This window comes from Convolutriloba macropyga, chromosome 14 (assembly GCF_964194025.1).
Source record: "Convolutriloba macropyga chromosome 14, txConMacr16.3, whole genome shotgun sequence".
NCBI classification, from domain to species: Eukaryota; Metazoa; Xenacoelomorpha; order Acoela; family Convolutidae; genus Convolutriloba; species Convolutriloba macropyga.
The window spans coordinates 16,662,158-16,683,225 of NC_134481.1; the positions used below are offsets into that span (position 1 = coordinate 16,662,158).

The window sequence follows — 21,068 nt, forward strand, 5'->3', positions numbered from 1 at the left end:
ATGCTTTTTGAGCATGCAAAAGTGATTTAATACCTTGTAATAAGCACTTAAATAAAGGTTTAATTGAAATTTTTAAAGCTTTAAAGTGATTTAAATACAAACAACTTTGAAGAAAAAGCAATTTCCTGGACTTTCCTGTCAGTAGTAGTTCCACAAAAATTGATTTTCCGAAAAATCCCCCGCTCAAAAAAGGCTTTGTATGTAAATGTGGGACTGGCCGAATCGATTTTCACTGGCCAAATCTATTTTCATTGGTCTATCTATTTCCACTGGTCAAATCTGATTTTTTCCCGAAAAATCACTTGCTCAAAAAATGCTTTGTATATCAATGTGGGACTCACCGAATCTAGTTTCACTGGTCAAATTTATTTTCACTGGCCTATCTGTTTCTCTGGTCTAATCTAATTTCGCTGGTCTATCTGTTTTGGCTGGTCGAGTCTGATTTTTTTCCCGAAAAATCCCTTGCTCAAAAAATGTTTGGTATAGCAATGTGGGACTGGCCGATTTTGTGCCTGCCATATCTTCAGTTGATATACTGGTCTAGATTCAATGAACCGGTGTAGGAAACATTTGATAAGTAGTAATAAAGTGGTCATTAATGCTTTATTACTACTGCTAGTATAGTAGTAGTAAAGCTTTAAAAACCACTTTTATGGGCAAAAACGCGCATTAAATTAGGCTTAATTGCGGATTATAGTGCAAAATCGAGTTACGTTGCTATCGAAAAAGAGATACATAAGTTGAGAAGATTCGTGATAACATATTTAAAAACGAACAAGAGATACACAGATCGGTCATGTTTGCCCTTGACGATTTGGGTATATATCTGCGGCGTAATGAAAAAATAATCTCATAAACAGAATTATATATGAGCTAATAACTTTGTTTTTAAGTTATCAAGTCTTTGAATGCATTGCAGGTTAAAAAAACCTCAGTTTAACTAACGCTACTCAGCTTCTTGAGGGGCATCATGGATTGTAAATTTTTCCAAAAACTTTAGATTCTGATTTTAATAACTTTTGTGCGAGAAAATTCTAGCACATTTCAACAGATGCTAAAACTGAAGTGTTCCAATATATCCAAAGCTCTAAATCCATTATCGCCATTAAATTTTTCTGAACCAAAAATTTCTGCACTAAATTCTTACTATAAATTGAGTGAATATGAATACAAAATTTGTTTGTGCAGTTTATCTTGTCCAACTCTTAAAATTATCATGTAAAATGCATTAACCCGTCTGTGTGTAGGTAATGGTTATTTTTTGTGACCAACGTTTTTTTAACCACAAATCTCATCAGTCAAAATATGACAAGATTGTGCACCCATCTAAAAATGGTGCAATAGGAATGAATACCTGCCTACATTCTTTTGGGTTAGAGCATAAATTAATTAAATGATTTTTTAGTTGTTATAAATTACACAATTAACTTTTTTTATTGGTCAAAATTTGAATATCTGATTAAGTTAATATGAACCAAAACGCTTTTTCTAAAGCATACATTTACTCCTATGGAAACTGTGGTTGTTTTATTTCCGAACGCCCTTTTTGATTCAAGCAAGTCCATTTTCAGCATGTCTCCCAAAATTTGGGCCATCAATCAATGCCAAAATAAAGTCCAAAGATTAAACTTTCCTCCTTCGCTTTCAGGATTTGGGCACCTGTGAAAATTGGAAAAGGGGACAATTGAGGAGCGATTAACACACTAATTCTTGTTTAATTTGTCCCACAGCTGATTAGCTTGTTAAAAACTAATATCAAGTTAATCGAAGGAGGTTAAAAAGATTTGAAGTAATTTTAATTTGAAAGGTGGAAATACGGAACAAAAAATTGAAGCAGTTTGAATAAAAACGCATTTTCCGACAGCCAAAAAGTTAAAGAGCCAAATCTAATCAATTGCGGAAGACTATTTCTTTTCAAACAAAAATATCCGAGGAACTCTGAGTTCAATTTGAATTAACAATTTTATGACCAAAAACATCACCGGACCTTCCAAAATCTTGCCGAAATTTGAATAGATTTTTTTCTGGTATCGAATGATGTTTCTCATTTAAATTTATCTTTGCCATAACAACAAATATTTTACTGTCATATCATGATATTTAGTCATGTCAACTGCTGTGCGTTTGCGATTGACAAAAAATGTGAGAAAAACTCGTTGTATGATAAAAAAAAGGTCGTGATATAATTATTTGTAATATAACAACAAGGCGTGTAGAATTATGTACGATCCTTGCATCAAGAAGTTGGGTTTTTCTCACCTCATTTTTGACCAGAAAAATTATTTTCAAAAACAACTGGTTAATATCTGCAAATCAAAAAATTTTTGCATTTTATCTTCCTGTTTACTTCACAATAATTTAAATCAATTTTCGCTTGATTGCTGAACATAAAAATAATTTCCGAAGTAGCCCTAGACGAACTGGGACGGTTATCTGCTAAGATCTTGCAAGATTCTTGCGAAAAACGGTTATCTGCTAAGATCTTGTAAGAGTCTTGCAAATAACGGTTATCTGCTAAGACGCAAGATTGCAACGGTTATCTGGTAAGACACTTGCAAGATCCTTACCAGATACGCGTTTCATCTTTTTTTTTGGTTAAAGCACCCAAAAAGCCTGTGTTTTCCACCCTATCGAAAAACACAACAGAAAGAGAGGTTTCAACGCAAAAAAACTTTAAAACACGAAATGAGCTACATAAAAAGTATTGCTGTTTGTCAGCAAGGCCAACATTCAAAATTTTTCTGCCTCTCAATTTAAAAAATCCGCGGTTATTTGTGGTCACCTTAAAGGCATTCTTTCTTAATATACTTACCAAACAAGCAGATGTGGTTTCATGACATCCTCACAAAAAAGCTGCAGATTTTTGCTTTTTTGGGGTAATCTGGAATATCGACTTTTTCGCTTATTATATTTTAAAAAATAGTTAAATTTTATCGGATCTTAGAGTTGTTTAAAGTGAACCAAATTGATATCCCAGACTACCAGTACTATTTAGGTTGTAATGCAAAAAGTTTGGTCCGCCTAACTTTCATAGAAAAAAGTTCGTATTTCAATCGGAAATATCGACTTTTTCACTTATTATATTATATTATTATTATATATTATATAATTATATCCTTTCTTGCGACTCATTCAATCAAGGTGCTTTATTTTTTTATTGTTTTAGCTTCTTTATGATGTATGTTGATGTGTAGTTTTGTCTCAGATTTTTGTTAGAAAAAAGAGCCAAAAAACTGGTACCTTTTTAGAAATCCTATAAAAAATCTCGAAATCGATTTATAGGTTTCTAATTGGTACACATAGTTACTGAGCTCACGAACCTTGCTTGCTGAGACAATGTTTTATGTGTTATATATTGTTCAAGCCCCTTATGGGCGTTTTTAAGTATGTTTGGGGGTCATTTTTTACGTTTTAGAAAGCTTTTTATAGCTATGTTGGTCTTGCAAGAGCATTGGTTTTCTGTCTGGAACCTTTCTGGAGCGACGGATGCCTGGCAAGAGTCTTACAAAGTCGACGGTTATCTGGTAAGAATCTTATAAGAACAACGGTTATCTGCTAAGAATCTTGCAAGATTAACGGTTATCTGGTAAGAGTCTTGTAAGAGCCCTTACAAGATGACGCATAATCATACAAGAGTCTTGCAAGAGTCTTGCAAGATCTTAGCAGATAACCGTCCCAATTTGACAAGGGAGGTAACACTTCATTCTAAAGGTACAAGCATGAATTGCTGAAGCAGCTGCGTTTTACTTCTGAAGTCTTTTCGTTACGAGGACCACTTTGCTTTGCATTTAACAAGATTAGCTGTTTCTGCTTCACCAAAAATTTCCACATAGGGAGAATTTTCAACACTGTATGAGTTTGGAAAAATGTTAGTTTTGATTTTTACATTTCTGTTTTGATTTATTAACATTTCTGCTGGTAAAATGCCAGCTTCCGTTGAGAGGTCTCTGGACCTCTCTTTTTTTCTCATCTAGCGTAGCTTATCTCTCTATTTATTTGTCATTTTTTGCATTCTTCAGACTTTGAAAAAAAAAGTTTCAGCAACAAATTAAATGTTTTGTTTCTAAGGATCTAAACAACTTTAATTGCTGTTCATGGGGCACTCGATTCTCCATAAAATAAATTGCGTTGATCACGCACCATAGCCATTTTTGAGAGAACAAGATTGAGGTTAATTTGAAAACTTGAATTAGATCAACTAAAATTGTCTTACAGTGTTCCGCCGCTTTTATTTGCTCTCAGTCTAACATTACCTAACCAAAATAACATGTTTTTTTTTTCAGTATTCCAGTGCTAGCTTGTTTTATTTGAGGTGCAAGAAAACTAATATGTCAACACAAGTTTGTCAAGATTTATAATGAAACATCGGTTTTACATCATTTTGCCATGCTTCGACGATATTAAACGATTTTTTTTCAAGTTCCATTATTTACGACAAAAAATGAAAGGGCGTTGATTGCATGTTGCTAAGCCGCCCGATAAAATTCGTTTGGTTTGCGATCATTTCTCGATCCTGGAAGGACCCAATTTAGCCTAGGGTGTTAAAACTTAGGGTATAACAGTTTAACATTTTCGGTAAAAATTTTGTGATAAATCATTTATATATGACCTAGTGCAAAAACTATGAGTCATATAGATTAACTTCTGAGAACTTCTGTATGATGGGTGACCCGGGTAGGGTGACTTTTCAAAACAAAGTAGGAATGACCTGCTGCTGGTGGTGACCCTTCCATCTGATCTGAGCCAGATGGCCCTGTTCTCTTGGGTGACAGAGTGGGTCTCTGCTTCCAGAGCATTAGGGAAGTACGTGTCTGGCATCCAGATTGGCTGGTCATTTGTGATGGTGAATGTGATGTTGGTCTGGTTGCACACACTCCCACTGAAGTCCAGTCTCTCATCAACCCACGACTGGGTAAAGTAGAAGTCAATGCGGAAGTTCTACATACAACACAATGAAAATAAATAAATAAATAAATAAATAAATAAATAAATAAATAAATAATTGATCTGGACCTCCCCCGCCCCCTCCCTCCCTCCTTCCCTCCACCCCCCCCCTTCCCGTTGGATGTGACCGTCTAAAACTAATATTTTTGCACCATTATAATCATATGTATGCTACTACTGTCTACCCTCGCCTCTTTTAAGGGTTCAAAGACCGTATTATCAATAAACAAGCTCGAATTAGTTTGTTACCAAACGATAACGAAAACGAAATTTGTAGATCAATATTTGTAAACTAAAAGTATTGATTTTTGAAATTCATAATTTGTTACAAAGTTGTCAGATTAGCATTTTTAAACAAGTCGTAATTATTTTTTTACCATATTAGTTTCGGAGATTGGCCCAATGTTGTACACCCATATCGACACATCCACTTCTAGAGTCCGTTCTAAAAAAGATCAGGACACGAGTTTAAAAAGTGACAAATGAATAGTTTCGAAGCTCAGAAAAATCTCTATACTCCAACTACTCAATAAAGTTTCTGTTTTGTTTCTTTGCTGAAGTTGATAGGTCTGCCGGTGACACATGAAACTGCCTCAAGGAACCATTGTGGTTTCTTATTAGCAAAAAACCATTAATTAAAGAATGAAAACAATCGAAAGAGTTGAAATGAGACGATTATTGAATTGCTGGTGACAAGAATAGCTCAAGCAACAAACCCCATTTGCAAGGAACGGGAGATAAAAATCTTCGAAAAACAAAAAACCGTTGTGCATTGTTTCAATCTTGACAAGAGTCGCTTCTTAATGATAATGACATATCGCAAGAAATCTTTTCAACATAATCGCAAGACTTGATTTTTCATTTATTCAAGAAATTGTAAATTTAAAAACAGAAGGAACGGAATGTTTCTTACATATGTTTCGCGATAATTATATTTTACTAAATAAAGAATTATTGAATGCATTTTGGTGAAAAAAAAGGCTTAGTTGACAATTCCTATATATATTAAAACTTGAATATGCAGTCAGTCTTTACACTAGCTAGTTCATATTTTGCTCTGGAGGCACCACTTGACAGGCCAACGGCCTTTTTGGTGCTCTCTCTCGGATGATCACAATTTGTTGTTACGAAAGAAGTTGTTTTGTATAATGTCTGTATTTGATCATTCAGAAAAATTCATTATTATTATTATATTAATTCCAGAACATAGAAGCAACAATATAAAAGTTTTCTGGAGTTGTAGTTCCATGAAAAGATTTTGCACGATTTGCACATTTTCTTTGAGTTATTTATTTCTTTAATAATAACTTTCAGCAGTTCGCAGTTCATAAAGATTTTGTTTTTTATTTGTGTAAATGTTTACTTAGCTCAGTAAAATTAAATTTACGTCTGGTATGTAGAATTCTAACCGGGTTTCTGTTTTTTCTTTATTCTCTTTTCAATTTGATTAATATCGCTGTTTTAGCCGTCCCTTGCATCCAAACCTCATACAGTAAAATTAACTGAACGTATGTTTCGTATTACAAATATATCATCTGATTTCTGCTAAAAATTGTTCTCAGTTTATATTGAGTTGAACGGAAAATGGTTTGATTTCATCAAAATTTGTACTTTTGCGATTTTTAGATACCATGTTTGTTTTACGGAAAGCTAATTTTTTAAAAAAACTTTCGTTGGGTGTACCGCAACTGCTTACAGAAATTATATGTTCAGATATTCTCCAAAAATTTATCAACTTGGACTGAAAAAATTTTAATAAAAAATTGACACAATGTGCTATGAAAAAAGAGAGAACAGTTCTTACATAGAAATATTACTTGAGACTACGGTCAATTTTCAGATTCGTAGCAGCAATTCAGTCATGTGAAGATTTCAACTTCGCTATCAAATCAGTGAGCACACATTACAGAATGATTTTTGCAAGTTCTTAACAAGTAGACGACGCCAGAAGTGTTTTTACATAATTGTACTTTTTTGAGCCGCTAAGAAAAGGAATGGAACAGCTATAAAATGTCTTACTATTTAAAAATTGTTAATTTAACTCTAGAAATAATACCACCCACCTTCACTACAATAATTACCTCAATTGATGCGTTTTTTCTCCAAATCATCATTAATTAAATTGCACGTTTTTCCTACACTCGGATTGTAATTATACCTGTCTTTGGAATTCAAGTGTTTTTTAGTGTTGACAACGAACCTTAAAAATGTATGAAGTGTTAAACTCTTTACTTTTTACGACCATTGTTTATTTTATCATTACTAAGTTTGATCATTTTGAGTGAAAGAAAGTTGTAATAATCTGAAAAGCTATCATGGACAAAAAAATTTAGTAAAGTGTCCCAGGTAATTTTCTTTGTATTTTGAACTTGTAGATTACAAGAAACTACTTTTTAAACTACGGTACCACTCATGTTCTACTAAATAAAATTAGTTTACATCATGAATATGAAATATTGCTGGAGATCAGTGCCTCTCTAATGAGATGGCTTCATGTGACATATCATGTTAACAAGCTGAAGCCTTGCAGCTCTCATTCAATTTTGATTAGGTAGATCATTCGTCCTAATGTTTTGTAATGTAAATACAATATCAGACCAAACAGAACTTTTCAAGTAAAAGACATGTCCTTGTTAAACAATTGGTTTCCTCATTAGCTACAACAAAAATTCTAAAAGTTTAATGTATGATTGAATATAATGAAATCAGACCGTTCGTCAAAGAGTTATATTGTATACATCCTTCGCGGTTTACAAAATGCTCACTTAATTTTGAGCATTTTCAAATCCACTGAAAAGTAAAGCTATAAACTCATTGTTTTTATGATCAAAGCCTACTTCAATTTTTTTCAAGTCAACTTGACATAATATCCAGATTTTGTTCGGCACACAAAAAATGGAGCACTAGAAGACACAAGTTCTCATTTTCAACTTGCTCTCTTCTCCGAGGACATTTTTCGTTCAAGTTTGTTATATGAAAAAATTGAAGAAATTAACTGTTTTTGAGATGCCATTCAATGAAATCATAACGTCTAAAATATATTCCTTTGTATTTATGTTTGACGTCATAGTTTTTGACATTGTCACCGTGAACCATAATACAACTATACTGAACGGCAAAGTTATATCAGCATCCCCTTTTTACGAATTAAAGATCAGTTTTTGAGACATTCTCCAAGTTAAAATGACTTTTTTTAAAAAAATTACACCACTGATCCCCTATATTAGACAACTAGGAAATTCAGACAAAACACAACGTTGACTTACCTGAACTTCCAATGTGAAGTTGATCTACTTCATCCACGTTTCACAGTAACAAGAAAATTGTTTCAAAAGGTGATATTTTGTCACGTTGGTATAACTATGATTGAGTTTGCCTTTGCGTTAAACATTAGAGGGCAAAAGATGCGAATAAAATGTGATATCGTGACAACATTCTTTTTTTGAGAGACTTGGATGGAGTTGATCAATTTTACATTGGGCTATCTGGTGATTTATCGTTACGTAATATCCGAATATCACAAGTAGGCAGAACCTCAGGTGTATGGGATCAATGAAGTAAAAAAGTTGCAGTAACACTGCATCAATAATTGAAGTTTTGCTTCGTAAAACTAGGGGGTGCTAACTTGCTTTTGACGATCAGTATATAAAAAGAACCAGAATCAGAGCTGTCAGTGCTAATATATATCTTAGAGGTCATTTTATGACCATTTTTTTCTTCAAATAAGTTTGTTGAGCGACTTTGTTTCATGTGCGCTTCTGTAATAACTAAAGATAGAAGAATTTGCTATAATGTCGAGATGGAAATTCAGCTCAAGAACTTACTGTTCATGCCTGGTCTCAATCTGTAATCCACATTTTGCATCACATTCGTCAAAATGGAAGTTTCCACAGTGTCAATGTCTAAAATCATAATCATAGTATTGTTATTGCAAAATTTGTAATCATAATTTCAACAAGTGCTTTCACAAATGTTTAGATTAAAAAGAGCAACTTCAAAGTGGAAAACAGGTTTTCTGTTTCCGCAAGTTTGTCAAGAGGTGTCTAGGAAAAAAACCACGGAAATAAAGCCCCATTTTAATTTTGAATTTTGGTTGTGATAATTTGTTCGGTTGTGATAGTTTAATATCAGGTCCCACGGGCTGCTAAAGCATGGCCGTGGCTCACGAGGCATGGCCAAATGCGCAGCTCTTTAACAGTCAAGTGGGGGTTTATTTCTGTGGTGTCTTTATTTCCATAAGGGTTGATTTCCTATCTAAAAATAGTTGTCCTTTTCCGTTGGATTTTTTTTCGGAAGATTTTTACAAGATCCAGGCACAATGATAATTATACAATCATTACAGGGTTTGGCTAAATCATTGCTGCATATCTCCAGATAAACATGTTTTTGCCTGGTATTTAAAAAGTAACAACCGCACAGCTTCAAATTTGGACGTAAGCCATTATAAAGTAAAATTTACAGACCCGTGCAACTTTATAAAATAGCAGTATTAACCTGAATTGAAATGACATTTGACATAAAGTACAACCAACTGTAATGACGAATTGGTCCGGACGACATTATTGACAGTTCACTGTAAAAATTTTCCGAAAATGGTCATTTATAAAGTTACATTTTCTCCCTTAAATTTGCAATTAGATATGAAACAATATTATACAAAGGTTTGATATGACTTGTTTTTACAATAATCTGACAACGCTATCTGAATTTTTCCTCAAAAAACAAACGCAGAACGGGTGGTGTAATAATAAAATGATGTAATAATCGTACCATTTTCTAAAGATGGACGTTTTCCGTTTGTGCCTCCTCAGCTTAGTGGGTGCATATTATTTGCACCCTCAGTCGCACGTGTCATGTTTTTACATAATAATTTACTATGTAATGGCACGTGCACTGTAAATGGGGGGCGCATAACGTACTGGGGGGCGGGTGGCTTTGGTGCAAATGGAAAAGAACCAGATAACTTATCGAGCGACAATAAAATTTTTGCAATAGCTTGCAATTTGATTATCACCTCAAGTCTTGAAAAAACAAAAGCAGTTTTGAAATTTTTTCAAGATTTTCCCATATAAAATCAGCGTTGTTTTGAGTATAAAAAAAACTCTGGCGTCTTTTTGGAGACGGGTTTTGTGTCAGTTTGCTTTGACAAACACATTTTGAAGTATATTTTATTGATTAATTGATTATTCAACTTAGATTGCTGTAAAGGATATGCACTTAATATAAATTTTCGATATCTTTTTTTGCGTGAATTTAAAGCACCAAATTTTATAAAACAGAAAATCAATGGTAATTTTAGTTAAAAAGGTTCTCATTGAAGATCTAGTCAAATTATTTTCTACGGTTTCTGCCCAATTCTATTCAGACATCAAATTAATTTCTTTTTTATAATCATTTCATATGTTTTAATCGGAATCAGCCAACAGAATAAAGCTGAGGCACGCAAATTCTTTTCATATAATTCCCTTTAGAGCCTATTTATCTAATACAAAAATATAAAGACAAAAAGACAAAGTTAGCTGAGCCCTCTGCAACTGAAGGAGCAGAGTTTTAATCGTGCTTGCAGTTATTGGCATTCTCATGATAATTTAAAATCTTCCTCGAACTGATTTCAAAATTGAAGAAAAATTAAGATAAAGCTTTTTGTTCGAACAAATCGTCTAAACATCGCAAATAGAAAAACAACAAAAGTAAACGAAATTAAAGCGAAAAGATCGAAGCTTGGAGAAACATCATTTCTTTATTTTGGAAAAGAAAAATAATAGATTTTTTACGAGCGGTATGTAGGTCGAGGATATAATTAACATTCAGCTCTCCAGCCCTGCCTGTTAATTTTAAAATAATAATTATATGGTAGGCGAAACCTTGAAAAAGCAAACAAAAATAATGAAAAAAATTAGTCTTTATACTAGCCGCATTTTTGTAATAATGGAGGAAAAACTGATTTTTTTAACGCATTTTGTTAGGGGAAAGTTTTTAATACTGTTTTGACTCAACGTAGTTGCCTTTTTTGCACCTTATTTGGCAATTTTAATTAATATTTGTTTTTTTTTCAATAAACGCGGAGAAATGGTTGCTGAGAAAAACAGCAGTTAACACAGCATGAATTTTTGAATTCTAATTCTGCAAAATAACGAGTAAGCTTTTTTGCAACAACTTCTCCTCTGACAATTGTCTCAAAATTCATTGGTATAAAGCCATCCCATTTTCACGTTTTGATTTTCTTTATTGTCACGAAATTTCCTATTTTTTTTATAGATAATTGGATAAAAGGTTATTGCTCAGAATGCATAATGAAAAATTGCCAAAAATTGTTATTTCATTTTTTCATCAATTTTAATAATCTATTGAAATAGAGGATAATCATTACGACTGCTACCACAGATTTAATTTTTATACAATTTGTGCTCTGTAAGCTTGATTAGTGTTCAGGCATGAAAAAAGAAATGCCTACTAAACGATTTTTTGGAAGATCCAAAAACATCCCTAGAACGCAACCGAGTGACTCATTAGTCGTTCTTTTCCTACGATGCGATTTCGAGAAGTTCAGTTAGACGAATTCCTGTTTATTTTTTTTGGCGTTTTCGAGAAAAAATGCAGCAAACAATTGGTTTGGAATTCAACTTTTTTTTTGGATCAGAATTGTATAATAATGTGCTCAAAGAAGCTTTTATCAATCCTTCAGAAAGTTTTTATGGATAAAACTGAAGTGACAGACTTTTGATTCGGAATTATCTCATTATTTTGAAGATATTGAACTGGGTTTTGTTCGAAGCATACAAAAAAATAGTTCGAACAATTGATTAATGTTTTGGACGTCAAAACAATCAGTTGGGTGGATATTGAGTGTTAGATATCCCATCAAGCTAATCTCTAGAGGCATTTTGAAATTTTCATAAGAATTGGTTCTTAGAACCCTAATTTTCGACCAATAAAATGCTCCCTAGTTTTAAAAAGATCAGAAGATTAGTTTTTTCAAAGAAAATGATTGAGAGGAACTGGGATGCCTTTGTATGACCTTTGTACAAGTCTGAACAAGACTGATGCATACTCGTATGAACAAAAAATGCATGCTAAACGTTAGAAGGGCTAAAGGAGTAATGACGCATTACTAGAAAACTCTTTTGAACTCCACACGTTGTTTCTGACGCTTTTTTTCTTTAAAAATATTCAGGTGTATGAATAGCTTTTTGGTACCACATCACGTGGCTATTGGCAGATTTCTCAAGTAAATTTGCGCGACTTGTCACGATATTGTCACATCATTTTTTTGAAATTTTCTTTTTTGGACATGGGCCACATAATCCATAGTGTACATAATTGACCATTTTGACCTTCAAAGACAAGTTTTTATGTACAGCTTTTTATGTTGAGAAGTAGGCATTTGATGCATGACGGGCCGGTTGGAACAATTTGTTTGAAAGAAAAATACCAATCCTGCTTTTATTGTACTGATCTCAGGTGTATGATTTAACTCATTCTTTGATCAAAAAGAACAGAGAGAACATAAATTGCGGAATTGTGAATGAAGGGGCGGAATTATGACCTTAACTTCGTTTATTGAGCAGTTTTCGGCTATTTATATAGTGATTCAGCAGATTTTTAACCAATGAGTGCATTGAACGGAAATTCGAGCAGTTTGGGCAGGGAAAAATTGTTCACATGAAACAAAATGGCGAATAAAGATTTCACATGAAGGAAATATATCACGTTAGTAAAAAGATATCACACAAATACAAAAATCTCTTCAAGTAGAATATTGTGTTCCATTTTCTCGCAGAACTTTTAGGTCAACCAGAAATTACTGAACTACTTGGATTAACTTGAAGCAATTAACTATTTATCTAAACGAGTTGACATCAATTAAACAATTTCTAGTCTTTGTTATAGATTTCTGCCAATCTTATAAACAGTTTCATAGTCAATTGTGTACAAATATGCCAAAATCAGGTCGACCTTCTTAGCAGCCTATGGGCAAATTTGCAACGGCTTAGACAAACATGCGCAGTGAACTTCTCGCAATAATTAAAATCAGACTCCCCAGAGAACTGAGGGAATATTGCGTTTATTAGGGAATCAATCTTCACATCAGACGGAGAAAATCGTTTGGAATTAAGACGTGAATTACAAACTTGTTCCAATTTTAAGACGTCACAGATTTTTGTCTAGCCAAATAACCAAGAGAAAATTGCGGTTTGTGATTTTAGTTCGCTCGTCGCTCGGCTGCTTTATTGAAGAAAGTGGAGCTTGCTCGAAAATAAAAATTTACAGTTCAAGGGACTTGAGAAACGCCCCTAAAAATTTTCACAACTTTTTGGTCGCGCAGTCGAAGAAAAACATTAACAAGAAGGAAAAAATTATAGGCCCATTTTTTTGCTGAAAAAACTTGATAAGCGAAACTTCATATGCTAAAACTTTTAGGGCAGCGTCACGTTCGATCAACATATTTGTTGGTATTGAAAACCCGATTGTGTAGATTGCTAACGTCAAAAAAGTCCCAAGATTTTCAATATCTTGTGGTACATTACATAAAACCTCAACAGTATGAAAAGTAACAATTCGGCTTAGATACGTACGAGTCTATCATAAGCTCAAAAAGCCAATTTTTGGTTTATTGACTCAAATTGAAGGCACCATTTTGTTATCGTATTAAATAGCTGTATCGTATTGCAAGATGAACTGATTTTCGATGAATATATGAACTGGTTTAGTTTTCAATGACAACAATAAACGTCACAAATAAGTTATTTAACTGACAAAAAAATTAAAGTCGCGTTGATTCTTAGAGTCGAAGGTTTTCACCAATTATAGAAAGGAAAAAATTCTCATTTCAATTTTATTAAGATTATTTACACTACATTATATTAATCCAAAATACATCTGATTAAAATTTACCATCTCGATCAGTTTCCAAATTTACCACGTGCGAGTTGTTGAAGTTCTAAATTTATTGAGAAAACCTCGCAAAGTTTTAGTTCATGAGATTTGCCTAGCAGCAAATAATTTTAGGAATTAGGAGGATGTATTTTAAAGCAATTAAATAAACTAGAAACTCAAATTAAATAATAATGAAATTTCATTAAAAAAACTAGCTAGCGATTTTTACCTTGTGTCAGCGCACATAATGGAATAAAACACCTATTATTCAAATATGATAACAAAAAACTTAGTTACTTCCCCAAATCTATAATTTCGATGCTATATTATAAGTTAAAATATTATTTATAATACTCTTGCAAAGTTCATTTCTGTCAAGCGTTCACCCAGTCGCAACTTCTGTGAAAAGGGACTAGTACTGGATTTGAACAAGCATCTCTTCCTTGTAAGTTTAATATGCTAACCATTACACAGACTGGTCTTAAGCTCTCGAGCTTAGGCATCTCTTATAACCCATTCTCAGCTTCTTTTTTGCTCCGCGAGGCTTCTTGTCTCTAGCCAAGAATTGGTTGAACAAGTAGAGCTTCTTGGCAAGCTATGTAAAAGTTATCTTATGCACAACTTACATTAGAATGCTCTCTCTCAATTTTCTATCATTTTCTAAAAATTGGATATGACGAAGAGACAGAGAAAACGTACTGCACTACTGTGCTATTCGACATGAACAAAACATCAGATAACGTAGAAATGTTCAAGCTGATTTATTAAATGAGAAAATTTGTTTGTGGTTAAAATCATGTGCCTACTCATGATTCCGAAGTTTGCACATTTAGCGCAGAGATGGGACTAAAGGTATTCATAATTTGACACTTAAAATTTTGTTTATTTAAAACAAATTCGAGAGTAACGATGATTTTTTTGAGTTGGTCATTATAAGTATGAATGCGTGAGATTTGCAATGAAGATATATTGTTTCCAATAGTGGAAACATTCAAGTAGCTCGATCCAGTTCATGGAAACGTTTGATTAAACTTATAAAAAGTGCAACAGTTGAAAAAATAGAAGAGTCGGTTCGTGTTTTGGTCGATGTTAGTTGATTAGTTTTTTTGAAAAACTAGTAGTAATGAGTGAGGAGCTGTTACACTTGATGAAATGGTTACACTTGGATTTCTTATCAAAAAATTGTTCTGCAAAATAGTGTTGTCATTTTTTTAAGTCTAAAAAGAATTAATTCATTTTAAGTAAAATTTTACATCTGATTGTTGTGCTCATTGAAACAAAAACGCCTTTTGTCCAATAATTTAATCCGAAAAATCAATTTAGCAGTGAATAGTAAAATCAATAGACACATCAAAAGAACAAAAAATGCTGTTCACTATCCATCTGAAACTTTACATCTGAATGTTGTGCGCACACGAATTTACTTCAATGAACTATTTAAGGTGCTTTCAAAGGTTCTCAGACAAGAATTACCCCACTGTTTTGAACAACGCGATCAACCAATTTGTATCAGATTTTTTTTAAGTGAAAAAGTTAGAGAAACTGAAATTAATCGCTTAGCGAAATCGACAACAAAGATTAAAAACTTTTTTGGTAATGAAATTGCTTAATATATTCAATTCTCTGGGAAAACTACACATCAACATAGTCAAAAACTTAAAAACACTATCTGTAACAAATGATTTTTTACATGCACTTGGGGATAATTCGATACAAAGATACCAATTCCTCGTAAAAAATATTGGTGGGGGGTCATTAAATAAGCTCTTAATGTTATGCTTCATATTGTTAAATGTTCCTGTAAAGGGACATCACTCAACAGGTTCCGACCTATTCGAAAGTCTCAAATCAAACATTGATTGTACCAGTGCAATGTACTTTTTTTACCGTTTGCAAATTCAAATCTAATATAATCATCTGACAATTTGATCATTGCTGGTTTTTTCAACTATAAAAGTGCAATTCTGAAAAAAAAACATATTTTGGGGAAGAGAGAGAGAGAGAGAGAGAGAGAGAGAGAGAGAATACCTGACAGCAACAAACATACAGTCCAGCAAACAGTAATTTGTGAAGTAGGTGAGTTGAAAAAGAGAAAACAGGAACCTCAATCTTTACTTTTTGTTCTGAAATAAAGAAATCTTCTTTTTCAGAAAAATTGCAAGGATTATAACCATATAGAACAAAAAATCGTCGCTATTTCTATTGCATTTGATATTTAGGGGCCTTAAGATTAATTTACGACTAATACAGATTTTTTGCTTAAGTAGTGTATGGTGCATTGAGCAAAATGCTTTGATTATTTTGTCCATTATTAAGGAAAAGAAGTTGAGTCTGATTAAAAAGTCCGTATTTTCCTTCATTTTGTTTGTTTATTTGTCGTTTTTTAGGTATAGTTGTGAACTTTGCTACTTTTCTATTGGAAAGCAAACGCTATTGGAAGGCAAAATTGCTGAATATGATTCAAGTAAAACACATTAAATCTTAGTGTTAAATCAAAAAGATTTTTAGTTGAAATTGAAGACAAATTTTTTCCTTCTGATTTTTCCTTTGCATTGAAGATAATTCAGATTAGGTCGAGTTTAGAATCATTGTAGTGAAATTTAGCATCGTTTCAGTGATATTTTTTGATTTAACGCAGCGAATTCATATAGAGTTATAATAATGAAAAAAGTATCAAATAGTGAAAATTGGTTTGCTATACTAATGTGCCCAGCACAGTTGAGCACTGACTGGTGATGTCAATTAGGCTTTACAGTAATTTACTATTTGGAACCAATTTGGCGCGCAAAAATTTATTTCGAAATTACCAAATATCGACCGAATTCTTCACTATTTTTTTGCGGGTAAAGCTTGATTTTTTTTTCAATTAGCAAATGATGAGATCAATTTTTTATTCCGATGCTTCTCATTCTCTAGTTTTTTGCTGAAATTTGCGCTGGCAATCTGCGAAATCACTGAGCGCATATTTTTGTGCTAAAAGATTTTTTTTGTGGGGCTTAAATTTTTGCGAAAATCTGGTTCGTGATATTTGTAGAAATGGTCAGGTCTATCCAATTTTGAAGCCTAAAAACTGTTTTATAACGGGATACGTTGCCGCAGTTTTTGTATTTGTGCGTTTTTATTTAATTTTCCACGCATGATTGCTAGAAGAACTTTTAATAAAAATTTTGCATATTTCAGTAGCGCTTATGTGCTCAGATGGTTTATATGCTCGAAGTATTACGAACTCTGCAATAAATATGCCACCAGTTCAAGACCGTTTACTAGCTATCATTAAATTAGAATCTTAAATAATAATATTAAAAGCACCTTGGGAATTTGATACAAGATTTAGGCGTTATTCCACCGAAATTTGCTTGAAAACAGTTGCGTCATTTTACAAGAAAGCGGGAGATCTTCAAAAGGTTAAAATGAAACGATGAATGATTTTTGGAAATAAATTTATTATCTTCAGATAAATTTTTTGGCTTCAGTAGCTTGCATTTTAAAAACTTCCTATTCATTTAAAAAGAGAAAATTTTCAAATAATTTAAACTAATTTAGATGAATTTTGTTATGTATATTCTAGAAAAATTCAAAAGCGTTTCTCGTGAGCAGTTTTCTTGCAACTGTTTTTGCTTCCAATTTATTAAGCTTTGACGCTCTCTAAAATTTGTTTGTGATAGACCAATATGAAAATACAATGCAGTTGTGTTTTGGGGCATGCAGTTGTGATTATTTTCAAAAAGTAATTGTTATCATTTCCATTTTAAATTGTATCCTGAAGCTTACAGAAACTTTGCAAATTAGTTCAAGGGAGCATTTTTTGCTATTGGCGGTTGATTCTTTTTGAGAAATGGTTTGGTGCCCTAATCGATAACAAGTAGAGAGCACATTAAAAACAGAACTTGATGGTATATGCAAACAAGAAGGCTCGGTAATGTGCGTTCGCACGTAAAGTTCCGACCCAGCTCATCCAAATTTTTGGCATAAATGTCTACCAAATGAGTTACCAATAGAAAACCCCAAAAAACTCAAGTACTTTTCAAAGAAAAATGTATGAACAAAAATATCGCCTCCAACGCAAATAACACAATGGAGATAAAATGTCGCATTGCATTGATCAAATCAGCCATTATAAGAAAGCAAGTCCTAAGACAAACAGCAATATCAAACAATAACAAAAATTATTAATTACATCCAAAATTTATGTTTTTCATTAAAAAAACTAACCCAATGATTGTGGAATTTTTATCGTGTAAGATCTGATAAGATGCTGACTAAGAATTTTTATCGTGTAAGATCTTATCAGATCTTACATGATAAAAATCCCTCTTATCAGATCTTGCACGATAAAAATTCTGGTAAGAGGAATTTTTATCGTGCAAGATCTGATAAGACATCTTATAAGATAAACATTCCTTATATCAGAATTTTTATCGTGTAAGATCTGATAAGACATCTTATAAGATAAACATTCTTCTTATCAGAATTTTTATCGTGTAAGATCTGATGAGACATCTTATAAGATAAACATTCCCCTTACCAGAATTTTTATCGTGTAAGATCTGATATGACATGTTTTAATTTTTTCAATATAATCGAATAACGTAGTCAAGGTCCTATGAATGTAAAAAAAGAATCGGTCAACTAACCAATTATGAAACAAAAAAATGCTTGTTGATTCTGTTTTGTCGGAAGTTTTAGTGTGAGTCTTAACTGTGTACTATGGCTAAACTTAGCAGTCCAAGATAGTTTTGGTCTTTGAAAAAAAATTTAGCCTAGTTTGATAATCACCGCTTCGGAGAAAGCCCCTGCCACTCAAATAAACTCTTTTAAAATATCTTATAAGTCTTACAAGACAGTATAAGATATTTTTCTCTTTGTTGCTCTGACACTTAAGTGTTGCATGCTGTAGGTTTTCGGCGACTGCTTGAGAGCAACTCTGAATTGTCTTCAATATGAAGAATATACCATACTTCAGGAAATTATATAAGAGGAAATTTTATCGTGTAAGATCTTATAAGAGGAATTTTTATCGTGTAAGATCTTATAAGAGGAATTTTTATCGTGTAAGATCTTATAAGAGGAATTTTTATCGTGTAAGATCTTATAAGAGGAATTTTTATCGTGTAAGATCTTATAAGAGGAATTTTTATCGTGTATGAACTTATAAGAGGAATTTTTGTCGTGTAAGATCTTATAAGAGGAATTTTTATCGTATAAGATCTGATAAACGTCTTATAAGATCTTATAAGAAGATGCATCCCCTTACAGGCTATTAGCAAGATGGTTTTGTCAGAAATTTGTCAGATCTTACACGATAAAAATTCCACAATCACTGGGGTAATTAGAAGGTCAAAACAGCGTAAAATAAAACTGAAATTAAACACATTAATTTGTACTTTAACCGAAAAGATATGGGACTACTCCATAATAAAGCTAGGTAGCAATTAGACAAAAAAAGCAAGATAAAAAAATTGGCTAATATATTTTTTTAAAAACAAATAGTTTCAAAGCAATGAAAGCCACTAGATAGCAATTGAAAACGTCAAAAATGTTTATGATCACATACCCTTCTATGGGAGGGCATTAAGACCTGTCATTGTTCATTTTTTAAAGCGGTTACATGAAAACATCAAATAGAGAGAAACTTAAATTCATTTAAAACTTGCGAGAAAACGCTTCCGAAGCATTAAAGCCATATTTTGCCACTCAAAGTATGTTCAATTGAGCCTTCCTTGAACTCCAATAATGTAATATGCGACTTTTCAATAATGAGAATAGGTAAAGAGTAGACAAAAAAGAAAAAAAGGCCAATTTTAACTAATTTTTTTTGTTTCTTTTTCGAAAACATTTATTTTCAAAGTCATTAAAGCCATTAGCTACAAAACGAAACAATTAAATAGGTTCTCTTTTTTGTCCAAAGGAAGGGCTTGAGACCTGTTATTATTCCGAATATCTCTTACGTCTACAACAATAACGCCAAATATAGACAAAAAATCAAAAATTAGTTAATTCTTTTCTGCAAAAAAACCGTGTCAAAGCAAGTAATTTCACAAAACTCTCTTTAAAAAGATTAAATTTTCTTCACTTGCACCTTTCCTGGACGACAATAATGTGATATGAGACCTGTAACTAATGAGACTAGGTAGCAAGTAGACTAAAAAAAACAAAAAGGCGAAGATAAAAAGTGTTTTTTTTTTAAATCAATTGCTTTCAAAGCCATGAAAACCATTAGATAGCAGTTGAAAACATCCAACAATTTTGTAGAGAGAAACAAAAATAAGAAGATTGTGTTAGTTGTGTTTAGGTGTGTAATCTATGCAAATTTTGTCAAAGGGGACTAAAGATGCTTTTTTGGCCATTTTTTGATGAAAAAAGCTAAATTTTGAAATGGTCAGCCACAATTATTGCCAAAAAAGTTATATCAAAATAGTCAACAAAAGTTTTTTGTCTTCAAAAATAAAATCAACAGTACTATTCCTAACAAATTTCACTTATTCTAGCAAAATTGACGAAAATGTGAATAAAATTAACACAAATCGGTTTAATGTTCACAAAAATTAAATCACGATAACTCGCTCCAAAAAAAAACTTTAAAAAACGTTTTAATTCCATTTTTTACGCCAAACTTAAATCGGTTGGATTTTTTAGTACCACCTCAACCCTCTGTAATGAATATATTGATCGGTCAAAATTGTCCGAACAAAAAAATCCATTTGAGTATATAGTTCCTGCCCCCTTCAAGAAAGGCCGGAACAACAAAGTCGCTTGGTTATAAGCGTTCACACACAATGTTCCGATCCCGCTTATCTGCATGTTTGGCTGAATTGTCCGCCAAAAGAGCCGATAAAACTTTTTAAAAAATCTCATAATTTGATCGAAAATAATTCGTGTATGAAAAAACATTTTGCTTGCAACTCCAGTCATTTAGTATTGTATATAGTGTCACTTGGTAGGCTAATGAGACCTGCTGTAAATACGACTAAAAGACATAACAAATAAAATAATCAAATGACAACAAACTTTCACACAAAAATAATCAATGTCTACATTATCTAAAAATAAACATAAACAAAGTCAAAAAAGTAGAACCTAAACTAAACAAATTCTTTTGTTTTTCAATATAAAAAAAGTCGATGAGTGCTTACTGACACTGTGAGATGTAGACACAAAATTACGAAAAAGACAAAAATAAAAAACATTAACGTTTTCCTCAAAACAAATAATTTCAAACAATGAAAACCATTAGATATCAATCCAAA

General features: G+C 32.5%; 1 protein-coding gene across 3 annotated transcripts in view; it reads right to left on the minus strand.

Annotated features, from left to right (window-relative positions):
- LOC142353237 (glycine receptor subunit alpha-2-like) overlaps positions 1-21,068 on the minus strand; it is a 391,226-nt gene that overhangs the window by 26,744 nt on the left and 343,414 nt on the right. For all 3 annotated transcript variants that reach the window (XM_075405470.1, XM_075405469.1, XM_075405468.1), the window contains exons 3-5: positions 8,769-8,846; positions 5,322-5,389; positions 4,709-4,938 (exon numbers count right to left, since the gene is read on the minus strand). In XM_075405470.1, coding sequence (XP_075261585.1) covers positions 4,709-4,938; positions 5,322-5,389; positions 8,769-8,846 — 376 coding nt within the window. The remainder of the gene's footprint in view (positions 1-4,708; positions 4,939-5,321; positions 5,390-8,768; positions 8,847-21,068) is intronic.